General features: G+C 32.0%; 1 protein-coding gene across 2 annotated transcripts; it reads left to right on the plus strand.

The window, feature by feature from the left end:
- The first annotated feature begins 8,777 nt into the window (after positions 1-8,777).
- Positions 8,778-11,085, plus strand: LOC127144004 (uncharacterized). Of its 2 annotated transcripts, XM_051079387.1 has the most exons (5): positions 8,778-8,958; positions 9,048-9,126; positions 9,206-9,307; positions 9,394-9,510; positions 10,402-11,085. In XM_051079387.1, exons 3-5 carry the CDS (start codon positions 9,224-9,226, stop codon positions 10,660-10,662), a joined length of 462 nt encoding a protein of 153 aa, XP_050935344.1. In that variant the 5' UTR covers positions 8,778-8,958; positions 9,048-9,126; positions 9,206-9,223; the 3' UTR covers positions 10,663-11,085. The 2 variants fall into 2 exon arrangements, with proteins under 2 accessions (XP_050935344.1, XP_050935343.1); XM_051079386.1 differs by having other exon boundaries at positions 8,778-9,126.
- Positions 11,086-14,695: the final 3,610 nt, after the last annotated feature.

Consider the following 14,695-nt stretch of genomic DNA (forward strand, 5'->3'; position numbering starts at 1 on the left):
CAAGGCGTGAAAGGTGTGTGTAAAATGTAGTTATAAGGTGGTTTAAAAAATAATCATACTACAATATGTGCTAATTATATAAAGAATTAGGAAAATGACATAGACTTACTAATTCACCTTGAAAGATTATTTATAAAGATTCAAGATTGTTACAAACTAGGAAAACAAGAAATTTAAAGAATCAAATAACAAAGTAAATTCTAGGTTGTTTTAACTCAAGATAATAGAATATGCGAAAAAAATTACTCGATCAATAAAAGTGAGGCAAGAGAAATCGGTCATTCAAGGGTATTCTTTATTATTAAGATCTAAAAATGCAAATTAAAAATTATGAGGTTTTAAAGTTTCTTGGTCAAATTAATTTTGGAATCAAATTAGTTGAAAACCTTCTGACATAGTAAGAATCAAATAAATATGTATAAAAGAAATTGCTTTATTTCACACCTAATTTGTTCAACAAAAAATATAACGCATAAATCTTTATTTTAAGAAATAGCAAAGCAAAAGATTGTCATCACAATGCTAGAATTAAAAAGATCATCATTCAACAATGTTTACTTTAAATTTCAAAAAAAAAAAAAAAAAATTCATACTTTGAATTGAGTTATGTAGGAATAAAAAACATCTTATAAATATAATTTCCTCTTAACTATCTAACTAGACTATTCTAAAGTCGTTTTTACGTTAGATGTATTTTCTTGAGTTGTCACCCTTACTCTTTCCTTACTACAATAATTGGGTATTGGGTCGGACTAGAACAACCCAGCCCAATTTCTTGAGTTGTCACCCTTACTCTTTCCTTCCTACGATAATTGGGTATTGGGTCGGGCCAGAACAACCCAACCCAAAGAATTACTACTGTTTACATTACATTTTTGTACAACACACTAAAATCTGCTCATGTCGATTAGCATTCAATGGAATTATCATTTTCTCCTTTCCAAAATTTGCTCATGCAAGTCATAGGTTTAGGGTTTTGGGTTCTGGTTAGGGTTTAAGATACGAAGGCAAATGCCTCAAGGATGAAGATGATGACGGTGCTGACGTAGGAGATGAGGAGGGGTAGTGTGTAAGTGGATGTTAACGCGGCGAAGAAATCTTTTTGAACGGTCAAACCCTAACCTTATCATTTTTAAGTTCAGATGTAATGCTAGAAGATATAATACTATTTTGCAGAAGAATTGCAAAAATGAAGCACACTTTTAAAATTTGTTGTATTGGGTTAAATTAATTTTTTTTTATTTTTTTTACAATTATTTTTTAATTATATGAAATGTTCTCTTTTCTTCCTTCTTCTTAACTTTGATTTATCTTTATAACATTTGCAAACTCCATTTTTTTTCTCTTTTATTGATTATACTTTTGTGTGAAAAGATTAATGTTTTTTTTTCCTCTAAGGTTGAGATAGAATATAATTAATAAATTTCACAAATTTTTTTGTGACACACAACAAAATAAACTTGTGTTTGGAGATGTTGAATTGTGAACCATTAATTTTTTTCCTTCATTTTTTATATTTTATAATTTAATTAACATTTCTTATTTATCTTCGTATCATTAACGTAGAGCATTCTTTTGGGTCGTGTTTTTAAAGGTGCGGTCAAGTCCATCCGCTAAACTAAGCTTTGGTGTTTTAGTTCTCAATTTTGATATGTATTGTTATTATGTAGTTTGTTAGTCGGTGGTCTTGGTTGGTTGTTATAATATTTTCAATTTTTTCTCTTATTTTATTTTGTAACTTCTTTAGTGATTTTTTTCCCTAATCTAATATAGATAGGATACTCTAATCTTTTGGCTAAATGTTACTATTAGCAATAAGGTAATAAAAAAATCACAAGAGTATCATTATTTGAGTGAACCACAAGAACATAAATATGCTAATTGAAAAGATTTATGTTTGTGGTTTTGCAACCTTTCCACCTAAAATTAAATTCTAAAAAGTTCATTTTTTTTAACCAATGTTAATAATTAAGAAAAAAACCATCATTTCTCAAACCTACTTCCATACATGTGATTAAAAATGGAAAAAAAAAATTAGGAATGAAAAAATATAACTAATTATACCTTTAGCTGCTATTTTAGTTATTAATTGTTGCATGAAGCTAGCTTATCATTAATTCGAACATAATACTTAAAATTTAATTACATTAGCAAAAAAATATCATTAATGAGTTATAATTAAAATCTCATAAAATAAGTACCAAAATTTTCTAAATTTCACGTTGCGGTCGTGGAGACTTGGACTGACAAATATCTAATTATCCCTAAGGATTTCATTAATTCAATTACTTCAATATTATTTTAGTTAAGAATTGCATGCTATAAATTAAATTGGATTTTTAGTGAGATTTTTTCTCTACAATCAAAATTTCGGTTTGATTTTCATTATGATGGATGCATAAAGATTCTTGACTAAAAATATTGTAATTAAAGATGTTAGTATGCAATGCACTAATTAGTTGTTGAAAATAAAGACGAGAAATCAATTCTTCATGCTAAATTCTAGTGTAAATATTATTATTAGTGGAATTGTTTTGCCTTTAAATCTTTTATAATCTAACCATTTCTTTTAGAAAAGTTAATTTTTTCTTTTTTTTTCAAAAACAAACTAGAGAAATATATATGTTAAACTTCTAAATATCTAACATGTAAAGAAACTTTAGTAGCATGTTCTTAAGAGCATTTAAGCCTTTGTAATTTGTTCTTATCGAACATTCTAGGCTAGGCCAGATTTGTAATACCAAGTTCATAACGATGTCTTTCATCATTCTTACTCTTTACAATATCTTTTTGTTGCAGCCAAATTATATTCCATCTTATCAGATGATCTTAATAGTTTAAGTAGTTAACTTTTTTAAAGTTGAATTTTCTCTTTTAATCAATATACTTACTTCAAAATTTTTTGGAAAGAAATTTTTAGGTTTAGGAAAATATTAATGCTTGTATATATCATGATCCAAAGGACATTTATTTATATATTAGGATTTTTAAAATTTTATCAATTAGATATTTTAAAATGTCAAAATAAATTATGTGTTTGTATATTAAATATATGAATCCATAATCAACACATAAACAAAATATAAAAAAAGCACACCCAAATGTAAGTCAATTGTGTGAACAAAATTAACAAAGTCGTGTTTCTAAATTCTAAAAAAAAATTATAATTGATTTGAAATTTTCGATAACATTGTATAATAAACTTGTAAAACCAATTATAATAGGTGGCGAATGAGTACTATAGATCAACTAATACAATACTTTTGAGAGATTTATTTACCATCCGCATAATGTAAATAAATAAAATTTAGGATTGTTATTAAATATAACAAATTGAACCATAAAATATCATTATCTATTTTAATAGATTATTGTGTCATTCATTATTAATAGATACCAATAAAGACATATTAATCGCTATTATCAATAGTTAATATTTTATTATATTTAAAAATATTTATATATTTAAAAAGACTAGCAAATTTGCAACATTTGTTGATAGATTTTTCTTTTATTTAAAATTATTTGCATAAAGAAACTAGGGCAGTGGAGGGAGAGCAGTCTATGAAATTATAATTAACTTCCTTTACGTCACTTTTTCATTTTGTTCACTCATTTCTAAAATACTCTCATTTCATCCACTAATTAAACATCAAATTTCTACCAAAAAAAAGATAGACTTTCAATTTAATATAATATAATTGTAATAATTGTCATAAAATAATAATGATGATAATAAAAATAAGGTATATTAAAAATGAAAACTACTCATTATTTAATTTGTATACATCAAAATAGAAATTATGGATTATAAATCAAATCAACATCATCTTACACACAACAACGATTGGGATGGAGATCAAACCTTCCACTTATACATTAATGTATGAATGAATATTTTCAAAGATAATCTTAATGAAAAGCATCACAATTTTGATTAGATTAAGAAAATTTAGATCAAGATTGATATAAGATTATGTAAATTGATACCTTTAAAAGTTTTAGATTTAAATTGATATAATATTTTAAATTTTAATTAATATAGATCCTAAATAAATTATTGTTGAAAAAAAGAAAGTTACATTGCTCTTATTTATTTTTAGAAAAAAAAAGAAGTCATTATAGCCAAATCTTATAATGATGTGAGGCAATGAGTATTTGGACACATATCAACATCTTAACCCCACTAATGATCTTCTTATGATTCTTTTTTATTTTGTTATGTTGTTATTTATTTTGTATCATTCATTTCTCTTTTCCTTTTTCTTTGAAGAAAGAGTTTAGAATTTTGTTGTATTATTGGAAAGTATTTTGCTTTAGTCGTCTTTTAAAGGGTTCTGATAATTGATATTAACTTTAGATAAAGTTCAAAATCACACCCACCTTTGATTTATGAAAGTGAGGCCATGCACATGAGTTATAATAATAATAATAATAATGAAATAATAAAAATCTAACCACTCATTAAGGTTATGAAATCTAGTAATGATGATGTAACATTAGCTAAACATATTAGGCTATTTGATTTGTAATCTTATGTAATAGATTTGTTTTGCAAACCTTTGGTTCTTTATCTTTGAAGACTTTATTAAATACCACCAATGCACGTTGGGTTATTTAAACAAGTTGTTAGGGTTATGTTAAGTAATAAATAATATACAAAAATTAAATATACAAGTATATGAACAAAGTTAATTAATGGATCTTATGATAAAATTTTAAATATAATTGAATTGATCACTCATAACTCCAGGATCATATTGCTTTTGTTGATTATAACTTTGCTTAGAGTGTCACATGAACTTGTAAACAACAAACGTAATCCAATGAACCCTAAGGCAATTGTAAATAACCCTAACTTTGCTTTCTAGATATTATCAAAAGTAATCTTGGCTTAAATTGTTGCTAAAATTGAAAATAAAAAAAAGATTTGGAAAAGTATAATTGAGTGCAAAGTATAAGCCTAAGGCAAAAGTATTATTAAAAGTCCATTTGAGAGGATCCAATTAATATTTCAAATTTGAAACACAAAATTGTAACATTTTAAAAACCTAAATTAAATTAAAGTAAAGAATATAAAAAATGTGTCTTTGAAGTGTTGAATTGGTTATTATAGTTAGGATATACTAGTTAATGAATTATAATAGTTACTATTTGAGGTGCTTAATATCTTGATAAGAAACGCTATAATAGTTTATATTTGAGGGTAAACAATTTTTGTTTAGATAAAAAATACTAAACATTGTACCTGAGATGATAAGTGAAAAATAGCAAATATCGTAACAAAAATGAATCTAAAAGAGAGGATGAGGGTCAAAAGCAACCCCTCGAAACTTAATTGTTTTTGTATTTATGTTATTTAATTTCTTATGATTTTGACTTAGGGTAAGCTAAAACTCCTAACTCTACTGCCACCTATGAATCTTTAATTCGATAAGCTACCCTCGACTAGTGAACCACTTGGAAGCTATTTGGGGCAAAAATTATATAAAACTATAATAATCATTCCTAATTGTCGTAAATACTATAAAAGTAATAATTAGCTATAATAGATACTATTTCAAAACCTCCTGTTTGTTACGGCATTTAGCATTTGCTATAATTTTTACTATCTAAAATTTATCCTTTTTTTATTCTTGATAAATTTTTTATTATTTTTCTCCAAAACTAAAATACGGATTTTTTTTAAATAATATATTTTAAAAAATAAATGTCAAAAATAGGGTAGAAGTCAAACTATTGACAAAAATATGGTAGTTTTGTGGAAGTCGTGTACCACGTACACGACTTTGCATGCGTGGATCCCACTTTCTTTATTTTAAAATTTAAAGATATTGAAAATATATTCTTTTTTATTTATTTAATATTTAATACGTGGGTCCCATAGGTTTTTAATTTTTAAATTTAAAGATATTATATACGTGGGCCCCACCCCACCCTACCCATCATCATCTTCTTCACGCCGTCCTCACCATCTTCTTCTCATCCCTCTCCATTCGCCGTCCTCCACCATCTTCTTCTCATCCCTCTCCATTTTCCCACAGCGGTCGACGCACGATAGGGTGGAGGACGGCGGCGATTGAGGCGAGGAGAAATCGAAAAGATAAAGTGGAGGACGGCGGCGAGCGACGGAATTCATTTTTCGCCGGGAGTCAATGAATCTTCTTTTCGATTTCTCCTCGCCTCAATCGCCGCCGTCCTCCACCCTATCGTGCGTCGACCGCTGTGGGAAAATGGAGAGGGATGAGAAGAAGATGGTGGAGGACGGCGAATGGAGAGGGATGAGAAAATGGTGGAGGACGGCGTGGAAAAGATGGTAGAGAAGATGATGGGATAGGGCGGGGCCCACGTATATAATATCTTTAAATTTTAAAATTAAAAACCTGTGGGACCCACGTATTAAATATTAAATAAATAAAAAAGAATATATTTTCAATATCTTTAAATTTTAAAAGAAAGGAAGTGGGATCCACGTAAGCAAAGTCGTGTACGGGTACACAACTTCCACAAAACTACCCTATTTTTGTCAATAGTTTGGCTTCCACCCTATTTTTGACATTTGTTTTTTAAAGTACATTATTTAAAAAAAAGATCCCTAAAATACTTTACCTCGGACGCACACACAATTAGAATCGAAACTAAAATAATCTAGGCATTAAACACAAATTATTTAACTCACTTCATGTGCGGAAAGCTTCCTTAATTTTCTCTATTTAAGTTGATTTACTAACAAATTGGAAGTTAAAAAAAAAAAAGGACTCTTGCAAATATGACAATTATAGTATCATAAATTAGACCCATAGCAAATCATTTTTACATTTGCAAAAATAACAAAATTGAGGCCCAACCCGCATTTTAAAAATACGAAATTACGAAGCTACCCTTCAGTCATTACTAATACCAGTATATACGGTTGATATACCAATATATACCGTTGATACACCAATATATACTGTTGATACACCTGAATTTTTTTGCTGATGTACTCCTCGTACACTTTTTTTTACTCTCTAATACTTTACTGATACATATTATTAGTTTAAAACACTTAAAATGTTGTTGATACACTCAATCAATTAAATATACTTGAAGCACTAAGAATGATACACTTTATATATCGTTGATATACTTGTTATTGTTTCCTGATACACTCGATAGATTTAATATACTTAATCACTTGCTAAACTTCATTGATACATATTATTAGTTTGATACACTTGATATGTTGTTGATACAGTTGCTCAACTGTTGATATACTCAATCAATTAAATACACTTTGATGTACTAAGAATGATACACTTTATATATCGTTGATACACGTTATATATCGTTTATACACTTGTTATTGTTTGCTGATACACTTGATAGATTTAATACACTTAATCACTTGCTAAATTTTGTTGATACATATTATTAGTTTGAAACACTTGATATGTTGTTGATACACTTGCTCAACTATTAATATACTCAATCAGTTAAATACACTTGATGTACTAAGAATGATACGCTTTATATATCGTTGATACACTTGTTTGTTTGCTAATATATTTGATAGATGTAATACACTTAATCACTTGCTAAACTTCATTGATACATATTATTAGTTTGAAACGCTTGATATGTTGTTGATACACTTGCGAAACTGTTGATACACTCAATTAATTAAATACACTTGAAGCACTAAGCATGATACACTTTATGTATTGTCGATACAGTTGTTATGGTATGTTTACAATCTTAATAACATGTTGAACATCATTATCGCCTATAATCAACAAATTAAAACTGAAAGTTCAATACATGACTCAACCTGAATTTCAGTATGAATCAAGTTTTCAAAAGAATCAAATGATGATATCACTCCATCAACCAAAACACAATTTGTTTTGTAATCCATGTAGTAATGTTGTTCATCCCATTGACCACTTTGAAAAACAACTACTGTCAATTTAACCATAACTACAATGAACTACAACAATTTTGAGAAAATAAAAAACACTTAGTAAGTATATTAGTCAACTAATACATACAATATAAATATATCATACCGCTGATATAAAAAACTGATATAAATTAAAAAAACAGAACTGAACGTAACTAAATAAAACCAAACTGATCTATGAAGTTCTTTTTGATAAAATATATTAGGAACAAATAAAAGAACAAATAAAAAGAGATGAGGAAGAACAAATCGTAGCCCGAATTTTAATAAATAATATATGAGCAATTCACAGAAATAATATTAGGGTTTCAAAAAATGGGAAGAAATACATAATTCTTGTTTTCCTTGAAGAAAAAATGAGGAGAATAGGAGAAGAAGACGAGGAGAAGATGATAAAAAAAAAAAAAAAAGCTAACGAAGAGGGAGAAATCTAAAAGAACAAACTGAAGAGAGAAGAGAAAGACGGTGGAAAAGAGGCAGAAGAAGACGAGGAGAAGAGAAGTAGATGAATATGAGAAGTGGTGAAGAAGAACGACAGAGAAGAGAAGAAGAAAACGAAAAATGAAGGAGAACAATAAAGAAAAACGAGAGAGGAAGAGAAAACAACAAAGAAGAGTAATTTTAGAATAATGAAAAAAAAAAATAAAATAAGAAATATCAACCAAAATTAAAAAGTTGTTATATTTGCAAAATTGAAAAGATTAATGTTAATATTGTTAAATTAGATTTTTATTGTGTCGCCCAGTATAATTCTTGGCAAAGTATAATTGATGTACGAAGCAAAACCTCCAAGGCAAAAAGTAACGTTAAAAAAAAGAGTTGGAAGCGGGCTGAAACAAATTGGCAAAGAGCTTTAAAAAAATCCAAGGAGTTAATGAATGTATTGAGTGTGAATTTATAGCAAACCAACACAAGAAAGCAGAGCACACCACAATAGTTCTTCCCACTTGTCTTCTCTTTTCTTCTTCTGATTCTTTATTCTTGTTTTCGTTTCTTTGTTCTTGATTCTTTAACAAGTAATGGAAAATGGTTTACTCTCTGTTTGTTTTCATTCTCGTACTTTTGCACTGTTTTGATTAATTTTTGCTCTGATTTGCTTTCACAGACAGAGAGAAAAAATGAATGCTAGAGTTCGTGCCAAGGCTCAACTTCAGATACCGAAACCGTAATCGATTCATGAAAAAGTAAGCTCTCAATGGAAATTAAACAAAAAAAAGTGGTGTTAATTAGTTGGAAAATTGAATTTGCTTCTTGTGAAAGCAGGAAGAAAGGGAAACAGAGATGGGTGATGAGAAAGGTGGAATCGTCAAGATCAATAACAGAAGAAGATTGAATAGAGAGAAGAAAATGGCATTACTACAAGATGTATTATTTGATTTTTCCTTAAAAAACAAAACCCAATTTTTTTTAATGGAATGTTTTCTTTATGTTACACTCTTTTTGTTTTATAGGTTGATAAGCTGAAGAAGAAGCTAAGGCATGAGCAGAATGTTCAAAGAGCTTTGAAGAGAGCTTTCAATAGACCTTTAGGAGCTTTGCCTCGTCTACCTCCTTATCTTCCTCCATCTGTAACTCTCTTTCTCTTTACCTTTACAAATCTTATTGCAAGTCTCTTTGATTTTTTTCAACTACACCTTGATATGATATTTCTTTCAGTTCACCATTAGATAAATCGACGTTAGTTTAAATTTTATAGATTTTAATATTGTATTAAATAAGATCAAGTTCTGTCAAAACCAAATGACAATGAAAGTGAATTTTTTTGTCTAGATGGCCCTGCCTAAAATGAGAAAAGATTTTGCTTTTTTAGAGCATTAAGGTTCTTTCTTTTTCTTTTTTTCTTTTTTTTTTTTACATTACATTGCATCATCTTAAAGTACAATATATGAATGTACTAAAACCTTGAATTAGCACATGTGGTGTCCCTTGATGATCAATTCTTGCTACTAAGTACTAACCCTAGTTCACTCTCGATGACTCAACACTTGCTCTTACTCACAAAGTCATTACTCATTTCAAGAGTAAGAGTGAATATCGAGAAGAAATGAAATGGAAGGATACAAGATAGAAAAAATTAAATGTTTTGCTCAAATTTAATACAATATTGAAGTGAGAAGTGAGAATAAGTAATAAGGTTGAGGAGTGACGATCAAGTGTTGAGTGATTGAAAGTGAGAATCAATATCGAGAATTGAGTGTCAGTGGCTATCATGCATGCTTCGAAGGGTTGCTATGGTAATTTAGGCGATGATGCAAGCAAGCATAAGGTTAAAAAACTTACTTTTCTAAATAGTTGGCCCTTTTCACTTGAACCCTAAAAGGTCATCCATACAAAGTCTCAAAGTGTAGTCTATTACTTTATTTATGTGGTGTCTTGATCTTTTTAATTTCAATGTAGGATCCTCACCATGTTGCAATATTGTATGTCAATGATGTTATGTTGCATTTTTGTGCATGTAGACACTTGAGCTTCTTGCTGAAGTAGCTGTTCTTGAAGAGGAAATTGTTTGGCTTTCGAAACGTGTTATGAATTTTCGACATCTATATGAAGAAGCTATCTTTGCCAATACAGCTGAGAGTATCTCGATGAAATGTTTACTACACAATCAATCGAAATCTATAGCTCCATATGAGCATATCAATTTACCAACACTAACGACATTTCAACGACAACCAGGGAATTATTATGCTAGGCTCATGAATCCCAAGCAAAGCTCTTGAAAATCCAATTCACCTTCAAAGGAGAATCAGTTTGCTTCTTCTTGTTATGTGAAAGATAAAGCTTCTCCAGAGAAGAAAGCCACCAGAATTGTTAGTTCATCCAAGAAGACGAAGACTACAATCAACCATGAAGTCGTAGGGAAGGCTTAGATGCTTTGAAGTTCCAAGTTTCAATTGATTGCTATTTTGTACCATAATTACAAGTTATACTCGACATGACTTTGTGTTAAAATAGCTTTCAAGAAACTTTTAGCTTTTTCTGTTAAAAGTTAAAGGAAAGAGTCTTGACGCTTAATCATCATGATAGAGGAAACATTTTAGGAGTAAACAATGGTCCATTTTTTATAATTCCAAGTTAATATGGAAAGCAAAATGTCCAAATACTCCAGTTTTAAAAAGTTATTTGAATAACTTTTCACGAAATATAGGACCTTGAAATCTTGGTTGATATTGATATTTTTAAGTGTTCATAAGGATTAATAACCTAGATTCTGGTGCAATATATCATTGTTTTGGGGGCAGTGATAAATACAAATAAAAACGGAAAGAAACCTTTTCATTTTTTTTATTTAGTTGAAAAATAAAACAAAATAATGTTTAATATATATCTTATAAGTATAATTTAAAAATTAAATAAATTAAAATAAGCAGCGGTTGGTCAACATGGTCAAACAAATAGCGTTACACTAATCTCTCTTTTAGCATTACACTAAACAAATACATCCCCTTTGGTAGAAAACAAACCCTAAGCACTATCTTCACTCTCTTCTAGTTCTCTCCAACCCTCCCCTTCGATCAGATGACGCCGGCGACCGCCGCTACCCTCTCCTAGAGGACAGCGGCGATTGATACTCTGATCAGATTAGCCGCACTCGTCCTCCATTTTGGTCTCGGTTTAAAGGTTTTTGCTTTTTTGCTTTTATTCTTTCTTGTGTATCAACGAGGAATGTTTCAATTGGTTTGGCAGAACACACACTTATGTATATGTTTTTTTATTCGTTACTTCATATTACGATGGAACTGCTGCCAGGCCGTGTTTTTGTTTGTGTTGATGTAACGGCCCAACAAATTGGTTTTTTTCATTTCATCGTCTTAAGAGTAATTATGGAAATTTCGAATTTATTTGAGAAATTTGATTATCTTGACCTTGTAATTAATTAAGGTTTAGAGTTATTTATTTTGGTTGGTTTTTAATTATATTTTTATTTGGAAATAAATTGGTGAAGTTATTTGTTAAAGATTAAGGTTGGTTGGTTAAGGAGAGAGAGGTGAGGATTTAATTAGGGAAAAGAAAGAAAGAATTATTTTAAAAGGAGAGAAAAAGGGGGGATTTGATGAGATTTGGAGGAGGAGAGAGAAGGTGGAGTTATTGGGTGTTTAAAGGAACCTTGGGACCCGTGTACCAAAGGAAAATTTTTTTGGACCCGTGTACTCGTGTACCCGTCGCGCCGCCCGAGTCCGAAAACTCGCGGCTCGTTCACGTGTAAACCCGACCGACAACGCCTCCGCCCCGCGACCCGAACGACCCGCGTCCGCACGCGTACAGCACCTGCGCCCAAGCCGAGCCGCATTCGCGTCGTAGCCGAGCCGCTCCTCTCCGTGCCGCGCCTGTCTGCGCCGTGTCCGAGTCGATCCCAGCCTTTAAGCCGAGCTGGTTTTTGCTTCTCTAGCCGAGCCGACCCGCCTGTCCTTGAGCCGCTAGTCTGCTCCGGTCCCTTTACACCTATTTTGGTAAGCCAAATAGGTTTCTTTGCATACCAAGTCGAGACTTGAATTTCAACCTAAATAATTTAATTTGGACTAAATTAAATTAATTCTTTTAAGGAAAACCTCGGACCAATTGACTTGGAGCGTTGGATTTCTGCAGCAAGGGCACAAGCGTTGCAACCTCGACCTAGGGTAAGTTGTCTCAACTATATTTTTGAGTCCTGGGTCATTTGGCGAGTTAATTATGAAAGTTGGCGTATTGAACATTTAGGACCTCGCTGCTTGGAAAGCACATTTTCTGGCTGTTAGGATTCGTCGAGCAAATCTCCAGGTAAGAGATTTCTACTACTAGCTCTGTGATTAGAACCATGAGACCGCATACACCTCTAGTTATGCATGTTAAAGACTAGACTGTATAACACATGTAATTAATGAGAGCATGATGTGATTGATGATGTGGTTATATGATGGCATGATATTGTAATGGCGTGATTTGTTATGACTGTATGTTGGATATTGAGGTGAGATGTGAGATGATGATTAGACTGATATGATTACATGATGATGTTATGTATATGTATGCTATGATTAGGGTACCTATTAGCTTAGCCTATTAGAGTCGTACTTGCATGGGTGTCCTTCGGGATCACCACCTATTTAGGATTGCGCAGTCCGACGGGACGTCAGTCTAGCATGGATATAGATATGATTCGAGTGATTCGACGGGATCCTCGAAGCCCGATTGTCTTAGTGCTCCCCCGGGTTCACTACAGACCAGTATGTCCTAGGTGCTCCCCCGGGACACCGAAGACCAGATTTTCGTTCCCACGGGAGCGCATGTTGCACATGTTCGGGAACGTGTCAGAGATTGGGTACCATTTTCAAGACTCTAATAGGAAGCTAACAGGCACCTGGTAAGACTAGTAGTGGGTCCCTTATTGAGTATTTTATACTCACTCTCTCCGTGTCGTGTTTTTCAGGTAGGGGCCGAGGTAGGGGCAAAGGCAAACTGGCGAGCGACCAAAAGTGACCGTGGCGAGCTATAGGGATTTCTGCTTCTACTTACACCCCGTTTTAGACATTTAGTACCTGAGTTTTATTTTTCTTCCTTATTTACTATTTCTGTGATAACCCAACTCCTTATACTGAGTCGAAGTCATTACTAAATGTAGAACAAGTGGTTTAAGTCATAAAATTTAGTAAAGACGAATAAAATTTGAGAAACTTATTTATGGAAATCCAAACAAAGTAATATGCGAAAGTAAAATTTCATTCTAAAGTCCTACTCGGGCCCTATCTACTTTTCAAAAAAAAAAAAAGTAAATAATGAAGAAAATAAAACTCAGGCACTAACGTCAAAAACAAGTATAAGCGGAAGCAGAAATCCCTATGGCTCGCCACGGTCACTTCTGGTCCCTCGCCAGCTTGCCCTTGCCCTTGCCTCGGCCTCTACCTGAAAAACATGACATGAAGAGAGTGAGTATAAAATACTCAGTAAGGGACCCACTACTAGTCCCACTAGGTGCCTGTTAGCTTCCTATCAGAGTCCTGTAACTGGTACCCAATCTCTGGCACGTTCCCGAACACGTGCAACATGCGCTCTCGTAGGAACGTAAATCTGGTCTTCGGTGTCCCGAAGGACACCTAGGACAATCGGGATGCGAGGACCCTGTCGAGTCACTCGAGTCATATCTATATCCATGCTAGACTGGTGTCCCGTCGGACCACACAGTCCTAAATAGGTGGTGATCCCGAAGGACACCTATGCAGGTACGACTCTAATAGGCTAAGCTAACAGGTACCCTAACCATAGCATACATACACATAGCACCATCATATAATCATAACAGATTAATCATCATCTCACTATCCATCTCAACAACTGTCGTACAGTCATAACAGTTCTCGTCATCACAATATCATGCCATAATGTAACCATATCATCAATCGCATCATGCTATCATCAATTTCATGCATCATACAGTCTAGTCCTCAACATGCACAACTGAAGGTGTACGTGATCTCATAATTCTAAACATGGAGCTAGTAGTAGAAATCTCTTACCTGGAGATTTACTTGGCGAGTCCTAACCGCAATTCAAGTGTGCTTTCCAAGCAACGAGGTCCTAACTGTTTATTACGCCAAAATTCATAATTAAGTCCCCAACGACTAACGACTCAAAACTCAGTTGAAATGACTTACCCTAGAAAGAGGTTGAAATGCTTGAGCCCCTACCGAAGAAATCCTACGCTGCAGCAGTTACTTGGTCCAACACGTCCCTTAAGGAAGATAATTTAATTTAATTCCAAATTAAATTATTTAGTGT

This window comes from Cucumis melo, chromosome 11 (genome assembly GCF_025177605.1).
Source record: "Cucumis melo cultivar AY chromosome 11, USDA_Cmelo_AY_1.0, whole genome shotgun sequence".
Lineage (NCBI taxonomy): Eukaryota > Viridiplantae > Streptophyta > Magnoliopsida > Cucurbitales > Cucurbitaceae > Cucumis > Cucumis melo.

Bases quoted from the DNA above. Each gene is read 5' to 3' on its own strand.
- LOC127144004 (XM_051079386.1), top strand. From the start codon at position 9,224: ATGGGTGATGAGAAAGGTGGAATCGTCAAGATCAATAACAGAAGAAGA. The intron at 9,308-9,393 runs GTATTATTTGAT...TTTGTTTTATAG, and splicing joins AAATGGCATTACTACAAGAT to GTTGATAAGCTGAAGAAGAA. The intron at 9,511-10,401 runs GTAACTCTCTTT...TTGTGCATGTAG, and splicing joins CTCCTTATCTTCCTCCATCT to ACACTTGAGCTTCTTGCTGA.